Genomic DNA, 15,232 nt, shown 5'->3' on the forward strand with positions numbered 1-15,232 from the left:
GGTTGTCTAAAGGAACAGATCAGTAGAGTGGATATGTGTGTGTGTACGTATGTACGTATGAACGTGTATGCAATGATTATTTATTAGAGTGGCTCAGAGGCTGTGGTTTGGGTGGTTCAACAGTGGCTGTCTCAACCAAGGTGAGTATCACAGTAATAGGGCTTGCTAATCTTGGTTGTCAGTACACACAGAATGCTGGGTAACATTACATTTCCAGGGGGTTTATCATGTACCCCTTTTCGTTGTCAAGAATGTTCAAGTTTTTGCTTTTAACTAAAAAAATTTTTTTTCTGCATTTGTACACCGTTTTACGTGCCTCAAACCACATTACATTTTGCCAAATGTCAGGTGAGAGCTTGAAGTTTTGCAGAGCTGGAGGCTCCTGTTGCTGATGGTCACACAAGACGCTGGTGTGGTGGGCTTTGATCATCGAGGTATAAGCACTGGAGACTTCAGGGCTTTGCTTTTTTGAGCTAGAAGCTTCCAAAGCCACCGTGCCTCTCTGGGACGCCGTGCAGTGCCCGTCTGCGTCAGTGGCTTTAGGTGTAACCTGAAAAGCACACAGAGACTGCACCCTAAGTCTTTGCTCTTCCTCCCTCGAGTGGTAAGTGGAGCCATGGGGAGGCGACGCAGAAGCAGGCTGCTCTCGTCAAATGTGTGAGGCCCTGAGTTCCAACCCCTCACGCACGCATGCACGCACGTGCACATACACACGCACACACACAAAGCAGCAAAAAGCTGGGAAGAGCAGCCCAACTCAAACCTCTCTGCACAGAACAGCACAAACTTAGAAGATGAGCTAACCCATGCCTATTCAGCCATGTCTGCCCAGCCAGCATTAATCATCATCACAAAATCTAATTCCACAGAAAGAAGATCCTGTGGCTGCTTCCAAAAAAGTACTGTTTGATTTCTTTGCTAACGCTAAACAGCAAATCACTCCTTTCAAATGTTCTTCTTTAATTTATGTTGTCTCTGATTGCTCCTTAAATAAAAACCCACTGGGGAAAGAAAAGCCCAGGCCTTTCTCTTAAAACATTCGGTGCTTTAGTGTTTCAGGTGGGAGGGATTGGTTCAGAGAGATAAAGTATTCACTGTGCAAGAATGGAGGCCTAAGTGCCTGCCCCAGAACTAATTTAAACAGGAGAAAAGGACAATTGTTTAATCCCAGTACAAGGGGGGTGGAGAAAACGAGATCCCCAGGGCTCACTTGCCTGCCGTCCTAGTCTACACGGTGAGTTCCCGGCAACGAGAGACTGTCTCCAAAGCAAAGCGGCACTGAAGTATGCTAGCCATGGTTGACCTCTGTCCACTACATATATATAGTCACACGGGTGCTTGTACCAGGAGACACGTGTGCACACAGCTGGGTTGCATTCGCAGTCAGTCTGGTCCCGTTGTTCACGCTGGGTCTTCTGGATCCCCCTCTGTAACTAAGATTCCACCAAGAGAGGAAGGTGGAATCCCATGGTTCCCTGGGTTGTCTAGGCTGGCAGAGTATCTTGGCTGGGGTTCAGGGAGAGCTTTGCCTCTGCACTGGGGGAGGCAGCTGAGATAAGCACCTGGAGCTGGGGCTGCTCAGGCTTCACAGATACGTCTCAGGAAGGCACTTCCTTCTCACAGCCTTGGGGACCAAACTTAGGACCTGATGCACTCCAGGCAAGTGTTCTGCCACTGAGCTGCCATGAGCCCCCGAAGTCTTTAGCCGGGACCCAGCACACTGGGAAATTCACGTTGTTTCGAAAAACTTCAGGCCTGGGCTCTGGCGCTCAACCTCTGAGAAGTTGGTGGAGCCTCCAATATCTGTCTAATCTTTTGAATCCCTGCCCGTGTGTGTTTGTATGCTTGTGAACGCATGTGCGCATGTGTAGAGGTCAAAGGACAACCACAGGAGTCCTTTCTCAGGAGTTCTCCACTTTCTCCCCCTGAGACTGGTTCTGACACTGGCCTAAAACTCACGAAGCAGAGTAGGCTGGCTGGCCAGGAAGCCCAAAGACTCTGACAGTCCCCACCTTTCCTCCACTTGGATTTGAAGCACATACTGCCACGGCTAGCTTGTTTTGCGGGTTCTGGGGATCAAAACCAGGCCCTCCTTGTGTACTCAAGGCAGGTGCTTTACCCACTGAGCTCTCTGCCTTCCCCGACCTTGTTGAGACAGGATCACATCCTGTAGCCAAGGTTAGCCTGTACCTTACCACACAGACCAGGCTGGCCTCATATTCACTACAGTCTTGTCTCGGCCACTGAAGTGCTGGGGTTGCAGTTAGGAGCCACCACACGTGGCTTATTGAGTATTATTCTTACCCAGTCAGTCAAGCCTTTGCTCTAATTTCCATGCTCCTTTGGTGAAGTGTTGGTGGTCAAAGTGGTGTCAATTCTTCTTATTCCCAGTAGGCCCACGTTGAAAGCAGAAGCGGCTTTTATTGATGGGGTCTTGCAGAGACTTATACACCAACCCAGGACCATGCAGGGAGAGGACCTAGATCCCCTGCTCAGATGTAGCCCATAGGCAGCTGAGTCTGCATGTGGGTTTCCTTAGAAAGGGGAGCAGGGGCTGCCTCTGACATGGATTCTGTTGCCTGTTCTTTGATCACTTCCCCCTTGTCAGGCCACAGAGGAAGAGGATGCAGGCAGTCCTGATAAGACTTAATAGGCTGGGGTCAGATGGTAGGGGAGGAGGGCTCCCCCTTTCTGAGACATAGGGGAGGGGGAGCGGGAAGAGAGAGGGAGTGGGACTGGAAGGAGACAAGGGAGGGAGCTACATTCAGGATATAAAGTAAATACATTATAAAAAATAAATTTAAATTAAAGAAAAAGAAAGCAGAAAGGGCAAGGGAGACTGGTCGCAAATGTCCATACCCAAACTGCACTTCCAAAAGAAGACAAAGAGCTGTTGATTCCCAGTCCTGCTATCTGACCTACCCTTCCTCCCTTTTTCCTCCCTCCTGCTTGCTCCTCTTTTTTTTTTTTTTTTTTTTTAAACAGGCTCTCATGTAATCAAAGCTGGCTTTGAACTTGCTATATAGTTAAGGACGACCCTATACTTCTGACCTTCCTGCCTGTGCTTCTTGGGGGGCTGGGTTTATAGGCTTGTGTCACCATGCCTGGTTTTATGTGCACTAGGGATGGAACCCAAGGCCTCCTGCACAGTGGGCAAACCAATCTCCATCCCCAGGCCCCACTCTATGTTCTTTTAATGAGAAGAACTCTGTTAAAGGAATACATAGCTCACACCTCTGGGGTTATCTGTATCCAATACAGAGTGTGATATAACTATTAATTTATTTGAGATACGCCCCTACTGAAGATATAGGTTCTCCAAACTTGGAACCTTTTAAGGTTCCCACAATGAATTTGTTGAAGTTTTCTTTGGAGAGGAAAAAAACAAAACAAAAAAACAAAAAAACTGAGACAGAAGTAGCTGGAAAGGCTGCGAGCCTTCTCTCTGTTGCTCTGAATCGAGCAGGAAGATGATTTCACTCTTGACTCACTCAACCTTTCACCCACCTGGCACAACCTGATGCAAACATTGTCCTCCTGCAGGCAGCATGGCTTGCAGGTGATGTCATTTCTGAGGGACAGGCAATGCTTGTTCTGGCCTTGTTGGACAGTGATAGTCCGGATTATCAGTCTCTCTGCACCGCCTCCTCTCCCCAGTCACTGTCATAAATATTAAAGTAACTGTTGGAAGCTGGCGGTGGAATGCTTGCATTGCATAAAATTCTGGTTTTCATGCGAGCAGGACTTGACCCGTGTCTGTAATTCTGGCACGCAGGAGGTGGGGGCAGGGGGATCAGATGGTCAGGGTCATCCTCAGCTTTGTGGTTTGAGGCTGGTTTGGGCTACAGGAGACATTGCCTCAGCAAAACAAACGAAGCATTAGCCCACAGGTCCAATGCCCAGTAGAACTCTTTGATGAACCATTCTGAACCTTTCTTTTCTCAAGACATTTGAGATGTCCGAGTTGAGGTGTATTATGAGAGACCTTGGCTGCTAGGAAGGAGAGGGACTCAGAAAGTTACTGAAAGAAATAAATTTCAATTAAAATTCAATTTAAATTAATTTTATTTAAAATGAAAGGTAGGGAACTTTTGATGAGGAAATCCAGGGGATGAGGAGGGATAGCAACCGGAAGTGGCCTGGTAGGGATAGGGAGAGAGAGAGAAAGGAGCGTGTGCGATGTGTTTTCAACATGTCCAACCTGGTGCAGCTCTGGGATTCCTTGGGGATTTTTCTTCTAAAATAGATGCAGGAATTCACCCTACGGTACTGGAATTGGAATATTTGAGGGCAGGGCTCACACCTCAGTGTTTTTGAAAACTGCCAGCAGGCAGAATTTAGAAGGGGTGTGTGTGTGTGTGTGTGTGTGTGTGTGTGTGTGTGTGTGTGATATTGATCATGTTTGTTTGTTTGTTTGTTTGTTTTGGACACTGTCTACATTTATAGCTCTGACTGGGCCTGTATTTTTGATGAATCTCAGCTAGTCTTGAACTTGCAGCATCCTTCCTTCCCAGCCTCCTCAGTGCTGGAATTACATGTATGTAAAGATGAGCACAGTGCAGGAGTTAAATGTGTGTGCAGATGAGCACAGTGCTGGAGTTAAATGTGTGTGCAGATGAGCACAGTGCTGGAGTTAAATGTGTGTGCAGATGAGCACAGTGCTGGAGTTAAATGTGTGTGCAGATGAGCACAGTGCTGGAGTTAAATGTGTGTGCAGATGAGCGCGGTGCAGTGCTGGAGTTACATGTGTGTAGATTACCACATCTAGTGAGGAAGAGAATATGTCTTATGTTGAGTAAGGTTTTTGTTTACGACATGCCGCTCAGGTTGGCCTCAAGCTCACTCAATAGCTGAGGCTGGCCTTGAATTTCTGATCCTCCTGCCAGGATCACAGGTGTATGGCCACCTCTCCTGACATTAAGAAAAGGGTGTTGTTAATGTATCAGGAACATTGCTAACCCACCAAAATCATGAGATAGATTCTGAGATACCAAAAACCTAGTTTGAGGCTTTAACTGCTCAAATGAGGTACTGTGAACCTTCAGTGTTGAGGCTTTTGAAGACTGCAGATTTATTTTAGAAAGGGAGGTAGGCATGGGTTTTAAAGTTGTTTTATCTAAGATTCAATTTCTGCAGTGTATCCCACATCCTCTTTTGGTATATGCACCCACCCACACAAGCACAAACTATATACTCAGGAACACACACACACATACACACACAAGATTCTAGCTCTGAGTTGGGTATGCTGGCACATGCTTTTCAGTACTTTCCAGGGACATAACTTGGAGCTTGAGCAGCAGACAGTAGGTACCCTCTCTGCATCCATTCTGCCCTTCCTCCCTTGGGCATCATATATACTAGGCAAGCCCTGTACCACTGAACTCTCCATCCAGGCTTTTGCTCTGCTTTTTATTTTGAGACAGGCAATTACTCAGGTTGGCTTTGAACTTACTGTTGACTTACTCCAGTCCCAAGTAGGAGGCATTATTGGCCTGTGCCGCTAGACCAAGCCATTTACTTTCTTTAGATGAGGCATCATCCGTAAGTTTCCTCCTGACTCTGTAAGTTGTCTGTGTCTGTGGATACATCCAGACTTTGTTGGATGTCTCAGGTAAATCTTACCACATTGAAGTGACTGAAGTACTGCAGAGTGTATTCATTCTCTGCTCTACAAAAGTAGTATCTTTTTTTTTCTTTTTTCTTTTTGTTTTTTCAAAGTAGGGTTTTTCTCTGTAGCTTTGGCTGTCCTGAACTCGCTTTGCACAGGCTAACCCGCCTGCCTCTGCATCCGAGAGTGCTGGGATTAACGATGTGCACCACCGTCGCCGGCTGTAGTAGCTTTTCTTACTGAGTAAAACTGATGGATATTTTATCTTCAGCAAACATGTGGGGCATGGCGGTGCACACTTTCGATCGCAGTGCTTAGGAGGCAGAGATAGGCGGTGATCTCTGTGAGTTCCGAGCCAGTCAGAGCTATACAGTTATTAGCCTTTGTCTTTAAACAAAAGGCGGCACCACCAGGCTGGACTAGACTGGATCTTCAGTGGCACCGTAGATGTTAGCATGATGCTCTGTTTGTTTTCAGGATTGTTTGCCATGTTGGCTCAGCAAGTTATTAACTGACATGATTAGTCAGTAGGTTACCAGTTTTCTCAGATCTTAGTTAACTCAACCCAAAGGTTCTTTGGCGTTTTGTAGAAGAGCGCCTGAAAACTCAGCTTCATGCGTGTGGGTATCCTGGTACAAATGTGTACTGACCTCCCGCTCAGCTAGAAATTATTGATTGTGATACACGGGTAGTGACCGTGCTGGCTGGGCTTGCATCAACTGGACACACAAACTAAAGTTGTCTGAAAGGAGGGAACCTTGATTGGGAAAATGCCTCGAAAAGATCTGGCTGTAGGGCATTTTCTTAATTAGTGATTGATGGGGGAGGGCCCCGCCCATTTTTGGTGGCATCATCCCTGGGCTGGTGGTCCTGGGATCTATAAGAAACAGGTAGAGCAAGCCATGAAGAGCAAACTAGGTAAACAGCACCCATCCAAGGCCTTTGCATCAGCTCCTTCCTTCCTCTAGGTTCCAGCCCTGCTTGAGTAAACCCTTTCCTCCCCAGCTTGCATTTGGCTCGTGGTGTTTCATCACAGCACTAAAAAACCATAACTATGACTGTGGTAGAATAAGGGGGAAGAACAATGATATTTTCATGTCTTGACTCTTGAGGTGTGTGTTTTCATATCAGAAATTACATGGGAAGATCAGGGATAAATACAATCTTAAGAGATGTCGCCACCTAGTGGAATAAACAGTGTAAACCACCTCTGCTCCCCGTCTGTGGATCTAGTATTGAATGGTATACTGAACTGAGTCCCCAGGCCTTATTTTTTTTTTCTTTCATTTTATGACGATGCCCCACTAAGTATCCCAGGATGGACTTGAACTCACTGTGTAATCCAGCAGGACTTTTGAATTCTGGATTCTGCCTCAACTTCTTAAGTGGCTGAGATTACAAAGCCCATGCCAAGGCAACCCTTGAATGCCTACCTCAGCCCCAGAAGCGAGTGGAATTGCAGTCAGCCTTCCCAGTTAAGGCTCAAAGGATAAGTAAAATGAAGCACAGGAGGGGGCTGGAGACTGAGAAACTGTGAGGAGGCACACTGAACTGAAAGCATCTCGAGCGTGGCTCTTGTCAAGATCAGGGCTCTGACAGAATCAGATGACAGAGAGACCTCTGCTGTTGCAAAGTATGACTTAGGAGGAAGCCCCGGAATGTCCCAGAGGGTCTCCACGAGGCTGTGTGCCAACTCAGCTTTCCCTTTCTGGTTAAAAAGGCATTTTAGCGGTGTTCCAGTGTGCACCCGCATTCCTTGGATTTAATGGCTGCTGGCATGGTGCTCTTTAGCAGACAGCTTTATTGTATTTATCAGATGAATTGTGGTTAATGTGAGGCCAGTTAATCAGCTCATGCTGTCTAGTTAGCGTTTAACCCACAGCTGCCATGAGTGGTACGTAGACTTTCAGAAATAAACCCCCCAAATTCATTACGGAGCCATCTATGTCTTAATATAAGGAGCACCCCCAGTGGAGCCTTTCGAGGGTGGTGGTGGAAAGTCTGATATCTGAAAGCTGGTTTTGAGATAGGATCCTGCCATGTAGCCCAGGCTGGCCTCAGCCTTTAGTGAGCACACAGGTCCTTGGGCTCACAGATAGGCACTAGGGGAAGCAGGAAGGTTACACACACAGGGTTGTCTCTTCAGAGAAAGAGATGTACACCTGTTTTTCTCCCGGAAGGCTGAGAATGGATGTCATTAATAGCCCGGTGACCTCTGTGCCGCCTGTCACCAGATCCACCCCAGATCCTTAACATGTTACATGTGGTCAATCTGTAGAACCCATCTTTATGGAAGAAGTCACAGGTTTTTTGATGGGCTCATGCCTTAAGCTTTATTGGGCACATGGGTTTGAGTTAGCCATCACCAGGAAACTTATCCCTCCCCCACCCCAGCCCCAACTGTACTGTGCTTACACATGCATGAAATAAGCTGCCTAGTATCAGAGTCTTGAAGCTTGAACCAAATCAGCCACGGAGTCGCCTTGAGCAAGACTTCCTTCTTGGTTCACACTGATGGACACTGCTAACCTCTGTGGTCACACAGAGCCCCCCCGACACCCCCAAATCAATCTCGCAAATCCTCCTGCTGCAGCCTCCTCTGGGACACCACGGTTTGTGTCCTAGTTTGCTTTTTCTGTTGCTGTGAGAAAATATGACTGAAAGCAGTGTCGGGGAGGGAAAGGCTCATTTGGCTCACATCCTGCCTCCAGTCCACATCAAGGGGAATCAGGGTAGAGATCTGAGGAGGACACAAAGCAGAGTCCACAGAGCATCGCTGCTCATTGCTTCCTCTGGATGGTGCACAACCTGCTTTCACAAGAGCCCAGGACACTTGCCCAGGGTGGCACCGGCCACAGTGGCCTGGGCCCTCTCACGTTAATAAGCATGAAAATGCCCCCCCCACACACGGAGCTCACAGGCCAGGCTGGTGGAGTCAGTGCCCCAGCTGAGACTCCCTCAGATAACACTGTGCCAAGTTAACAGCTGAATGTAACTAGGAGAGCCAGCTCAGTTTTAAAAAAGACTTTGTTAGTACCAAATTACTAAATCATTTACAAGAAAATAAATGGCTCATGCTTTATATTTATTTTAAGCTCTTGTCTGTTTCTGGCTTTTGCATTTTTCTCTCTTCTAAATGTCCTGCGGCCACAAAGATGTTGTGACATCCTAAAATGCACGGATTTTGTCTTCACAGATACAGGCTAGTCCCACAGGTTTACTTTCCCGAGCAGATTTATGACGTCATCCGTGCCACAAAATACTTCCTGCAGCCAGAAGTCTTAGACAAGTACAAGGTGGATCCTGGCAGAGTCGGCATCTCCGGAGACAGTGCTGGTGGGAATTTGGCTGCTGCCCTTGGACAGCAGGTAACAGCAGCAGTGCCGCAGGGTGCTTGTGGTAGTTGGGTAGGGTGAGCACGCCCAGCTATCTCCCCCGTTCTTCACACGTGGTGCTGGCCTGCCCACCATGTTAGCAGGCGCCCTCATATGACTGTCCGGAGCGCTTTCTCACAGGGCTTTTTGAAGTGGCCACTGAGGGTTGTCTCTGCAAAGGCTGCTGCTGCTCAGGAAGATGATACTGAATAGCGTGGACCCTAAATAGCCTCACCTGCCTCATACCGTTTGACTTGCAAAGTGGGGTTGTTGGATATTAAATTTCATTTCCTACGGTTGTTTTCTTAAGAGCTTTACGAGAAGTTAAAATACTAAGCCATTTTTTCAGATTTATTTATTATTATTTGATTGAGATAGGATGTCATGTAGCCCTGGTTAGGCTCAAAACTCGCTGTGATTTAGGGTGACCTTGAACCTTTGGTCCTTCTGTTGGGATTATAGGCATATGCCATCACTCCCAGTTTATATTGCTCTGTATCAAAGGCTGGCCTAGAACTTCTGATCTTATTGGCTTAGCCATCTGGAGTGCTGGGGTTGTAGGTGCATACCACCATTCCTGGCTCATAGGCTTCAAAGATACACAGAATTTTGGCTCCACCTTGGAGAGGTATAAATAAGTCCATGGCTAAATCCCTTTGCTTTATGAGCCTCGGTAATGTGAGGGTAATGTCATCATCACACTGCAGGACTGTTGCGAGGACTGCGGGAGATGATACGCACACAGTTCTTGCCAGGAGATGGGGTTCTAACGTGAGGGTTGTTCAGTTGCTGTGAAACAGACCATCTCCTTTCTATACGCAGCATCCACATGTCAGATTTTAAGTGCTAGAACACAAAATGGGGCAATATAGTACCCCTGTGGAGAGTCATAGGTGAGCTGAGGTCGCTGGGACAGGGAGTTATTTCCCTTCCGCTTCAAGCTCAGTCTGGGCATGCGCTCATGGCTTGCTGGTGTAAACTCACTCTGGGCATGCGCTCATGGCTTGCTGGCGTAAACTCACTGTGCCAGGCTAGAGACGAAGGGCCCAGCTTGTCACTGAGCACTTACAAACCCTGAAGTCCCTCCATTCCTTCATTCACTGTTTCTAGCCTCTAGAGCAGGAAGATTTGTGACTTTTTTCCTCTTCCAGAGGCCGTAGTTATTTGTCATCGTAAAGGGAACAAAAAAGTAAATAAGGCCCACAGTTTACTCACAGGTAACATGCAACAAGGTGTATAGATATGAAAAGATAGAAGTTGAGTGTCATTGGGGGTTTGGAGAGCCTCGTCAGAGGTCACATAACTGAATTCATTCGAAACTACGAGTCACAAACAGTAATACTCCTTAGGAATTGTCCATCAGCTTGGCAGGCCATGCTGATGCTGACTGCTCTACTTAATTCTGGGGGAAAAGAAAGTTCATTTATTTAAAGCATTCTGTAAAAGGATCCATGCAAAATGAAATAATATGTTTCTTCTATTCTAGTTTACTTACGTTGAAAGCCTGAAAAATAAGATCAAACTGCAAGCGTTGATCTACCCAGTCCTCCAGGCTCTGGACTTCAACACACCCTCTTATCAGCAGAGCGTGAACGCGCCCATTCTGCCGCGCCACGTCATGGTCACGTACTGGGTAGATTACTTCAAGGGCGACTACGACTTTGTGGAGGCAATGATCGTGAACAATCACACCTCACTTGATGTGGAAAGGGCTACCGCCCTCAGGGCCCGCCTCAACTGGACGTCCCTATTGCCCCCGTCCATCAGAAAGAACTACAAGCCGGTCCTACAGACCACAGGGGACGCCAGGATCGTCCGGGAGATCCCTCAGCTGCTGGAGCCCACGTCGTCGCCCCTCATCGCAGACGAGGAAGTGCTTCAGGCCCTCCCGAAGACCTACATCCTCACGTGCGAGCACGATGTCCTGCGGGATGATGGCATCATGTACGCCAAGCGCTTGGAGAGTGTAGGTGTGAACGTGACCTTGGACCACTTCGAGGACGGCTTCCACGGCTGCATGATTTTTACAAGCTGGCCAACCAACTTCTCCGTGGGAATCCGGACTAGGAATAGTTACATCAAATGGCTGGATCAAAACCTGTAACGGGGTCATCTCCTGAGATGCACGGAGCTGTTGAACTCCTCCGTTTGCTTTGGGAAGACCCGCACTTTTCAATCACCCTGCACCTTCTCCCTGTTTCTCATTAGTAGTGGACCCTACAGATCTCACAGTAATCCGCGTTTGAAAAGTGACTTTGGCTAACACTTTTAAGACCATCTGAACGTGGTTTCCCACATGGGTCATTTTCTCTGCTCTTCTGTAGCGGAAGTGGCTACAGGTGGCTGCAGTTTGAGGAGCTAGAAATAGCCGTAGGTCCTGCCCCTATTGTGTTCTTTCCGGAAGCTGTTTTCCCAGCTGTGGATGAGGTAGTGAACCTAAGCAACCTAGAACAAAAGAAAAGAAAACAAACAAACAAACAAACAAACAAAAATCACGAGCTTTTCTTCAGTTTGCTCAGGATGACGTGGCTGCAGAGCTGGGTCTTGGGGACCCTTGGAGGCCAGCCCTTGGGACTGCCTGTCCTCTGCCTTCCAGGATGGTTCTGTTTCCTGTGGGAATTTTGACAGTATCTCTAGCAAGACAGATTTCGTCCCAAAAGCTCATCTTCCTCAAGAGTGTTAATCTTATGAGCTAAATGCTCTAAATTCAGTGGGGCTGAAAGCTACTTTCTATTTCTATTCTAAGAAAACGTGTACTGGATATTCCCTTGGGTAAATCTTTTGGGAACAAACTTATTTAAATGTAGAGTAAGTTTCCTATTAGGAAATAGGTAAAGATAGAAAAATAACAGCCTATTGTTACTTAAGAGTACTCCTGGCATAAAACACTAAGAGTGGTATGTATATATTTGGGATAGTAAGGGAATAAATTATGCTTATTAATAGCTTAAGATTATGAGAAATACCTTTAGAAAGTCTTGTCCATTTTTGGAAGGAGGGCTAGTGCATTCTTGAAAACTGGACTCTTTCATTTGTAGCTGAAAATGGGACTATTTTGGTAGAGTGTATTGTTTATTTTTTAAGTTATTAAGTGCTAATATATAGCTAAACAGGGTTTTCTGAAAGACATTATAAAAATTTTAAGATAGAAGATATTTTTAAAAGAAACTATCATAGAGTTATATGCACATGTAATTTTGTGAGGATATGCTTAATAACAGTAGTACCACATGTAAGGATCAAATACTTTGATATTTATATGCATATGCAAATTAAAATAATTAGAAACTTTTTACCTTGTACAGTTACCCAGGTTATGCTGGTTGGCCATCCCCTAATCCAAATCTGAACGATTCCAAAAAGCTAGAATTTTGAGTCTGTTCTGATGGGGCAAGTGGAAAATTCCAGGCCATGAACATTTATCCTGTGTATAAAAATTTTAAAGCAGTGGTATGAAGTTACCCTCAGGCTACGTAGATAAAAAGCACAAATGAATGTCTCAATTAGATTTGGGTCCCATTCGAGAGATATTTTATTATGTGTGTGCAACTGTCCCAAAGTCTAGAGAAATCAGAACTCCTGAAACACTGGTTCCAAGCTCTTCAGATGAGGGATACCCAACCTAGAGTGTAATAGCTTAGGGAAGACACACTTGCATCTCTGCCCACAGTGGCCAGAGGGAGCCCCAGGGGAATCCCTCTGAGTGGAGGGCAGATGCCAACACTGCCCACTCCTTTGTTTCTCCTTCCATTCTGGTCTAAAAGTTATAACTGCCCAGCCTTATCTTAATAAAAGGTTTTCACTGCCAGTTTGGGCATCTTGAGCATGATAGGGGACTCCAGATTAGATATGCTCCGAGCACCCTGCCCTCCTTCCTGTCACCCCCAACTTCTGCTGATAATCTATGCTTCATTTAGGAGTTGTACAGAGAACACTCAGCTGGGTCACGGTCCAGTGCATCCTGAAGAGAGCAGGATCTTTCTGGGCCAGGAAGGATGAGTGTTTCTCGTTTCCAGCAACGAGACAACAAATGAAAACTTGGATACTGACTTTTTCATCTATCGTAAAGCTACTAGACTCTTTATGTAGAAGACAAATGTAACAATGTATGTGTGTTTGTGTCTGCTGTCTGCATATGAAAAGAATTGTTCAGGCTACCTTGCTGGTGTGACCAAGTCACTGTTACTGGTCTCCCTTTTGTCTAAAATCTGAGAGCAGAATTGCCTGATCTTTGAGGTCTCTTCCAGTAGCATCCCTCTGTAGGGTAATTTTTGGTAGCTCATAATTCCGTCTACACTAATCTACTCATCTCTGAAGACTGATTTTACTTATAGTTTTTTTTTTTTTTTTTTTTTTTTTTTTTATTGGCCACATAGCATTAGTGCCTCCACAGGGTTACTATTGTTCACATTTAGGATATAAATTGATGCTCATCTTCAACTGAGGTTATGGAGGGAAAAAACAATCACAGGGTGTTTTTAAATTTTTTTTTTTTAACAAGGTTTCTCTGTGTAGCCTTGGCTATCCTGGACTCATTTTGTAGAACAGGCTGGTCTCAAACTCACAGAGATCCACTTGCCTCTGCCTCCGGGAGCATTGGGATTACAGGTGTGCGCCACTGCATCCGACCACAGGGTGTTTTAAAACCGGATATTTTAGTCCTTATTTGAGTGACAGCCATCGTCTCAAGGTGCTGGGCATGGAAGCCAGGGACTTACATGCTTGGCAAGTGCTTTGCCCCTGAGTTATACCGGAAGCTCCATTACTGTCCTCTTCTACACCATTTAAAGGTGTGAAATAATATTTTGGATTTATCTACCTCTAAGAAAGAGGAAAATGTAATTGTTCAAAGAGTTCCTTAAAATGGTATTTTTCTTCCCAAACTATGAGCCAAATTCTACGGACATCACAGACAGTAAATGATGGCAGATGATGGAAGCTCTCTCAAAGGTGAAAAGAGAATGAAGGGGACACGGGCTACCACTGCATCTAATGAAATACTTGAGTTTCGCTGTTCTTTGGGGTGTTATTCTTTGGTGTGTTATGCTCTTCAAACTGTTCTTTTTTCCGGTATAGAACAGCTTGGTTTCATCTTCCTGTTTTGTGAAAAGGTTTGGAATACTGAAGGAAGTACTTGAGGTGCTTGCTGCAAAGCACTGGGAAGCATGACTCATCTTGGTGTTTTCATGTTCATTTGTGAAGACTCAAAGACTTGTATAATGATGTGAATGAAATATTTTGTGCATGACCTTTTAATCTTTGATGTGTTGCCAGTTTCCCACTGCAAAGGGAAAGGCAGATTTTATGAAGAGTTTTAGGAACAAATGCATTTTATAGAGTGAAAATCCAGTATGGTACGGGGGAAGTTTGTTTATGTTGGAATCTTGTTTGGAAATAAAATGGGTCCATCTGGAAGCATGCCTCTGTTCCTTCCACTGCCTGCCCTGCCTGGTTCCAACGGGAGCCACTGACCCCATTTTTTTTTTTTTTTAATCCAGGTTACAGCCCAGATCTTCTCCCCTAGACTAACTCTGTCTTTTTTTGTCACAGACATGTGAGTCTGTGGCCTTCCTGATGACACTCATTTCCCTGTCCAAAAGAAGCCTGTCATGGACAGGCTGTCATGTCCCATGTTGGTCCTCAGTGCTGACATTAGAAAAATGTGGCCTTGAGCGATCTCAGCCAGAGAAGTAGCGACAGGGCAAACAAGTTCTCAAGCTGACTCTCGTTATCCCGTTTCATCTTGTACTCCTATTAATCTTAGGAATTTATCATGCTAAGTTCATGTCAGTATTGTCTTTGTCACTGTTCTGTTGCTGTGCAGAGCCATGGCCAAGGCAACTATTAAAAGACAAAAATATTTAACTGGGGGCTTGCTTTCCTGTTTTCAGAGGGTTTGTTCATTATCAGCGTGGCAGGAAGCGCCACATCCCACTCTCTGGCCCCCTTAGGTTTGCCGCCATTTCATAATGTGAGAATGCGTTCAGTCCAGCATCACACCCCATAACCCATCAGCCTCAACACAGTTTCAAAGTCCAAAGTCTCTTCTGAGACTCATAACTGAAGCCTCCTATCAAATTAAAATAAAAAAGCAGATCACATACTTCCAACTATAATGGCACAGGATATACATTATCATTTCAAAAGTGAGGAAAGGGAAAAATAGTGAGGAAATGCCAAAGCAAGACCGAAACCCAGCAGGGCAATCTCCAAATAGTGCATCTCTGTGCCTGATGTCAATGCTCTT

At 45.7% G+C, this 15,232-nt stretch overlaps 1 protein-coding gene across 1 annotated transcript in view; it reads left to right on the forward strand.

The window, feature by feature from the left end:
- Nceh1 (neutral cholesterol ester hydrolase 1) overlaps positions 1-14,400 on the forward strand; it is a 58,854-nt gene extending 44,454 nt beyond the window's left edge. Inside the window, exons 4-5 of the mRNA XM_021653712.2 lie at positions 8,808-8,979; positions 10,472-14,400. Of these exons, the coding sequence (XP_021509387.1) occupies positions 8,808-8,979; positions 10,472-11,089 (790 nt within the window). The 3' untranslated portion in view covers positions 11,090-14,400. The remainder of the gene's footprint in view (positions 1-8,807; positions 8,980-10,471) is intronic.
- Positions 14,401-15,232: the final 832 nt, after the last annotated feature.

Source organism: Meriones unguiculatus, chromosome 2 (assembly GCF_030254825.1).
Source record: "Meriones unguiculatus strain TT.TT164.6M chromosome 2, Bangor_MerUng_6.1, whole genome shotgun sequence".
Taxonomy (NCBI): Eukaryota; Metazoa; Chordata; class Mammalia; order Rodentia; family Muridae; genus Meriones; species Meriones unguiculatus.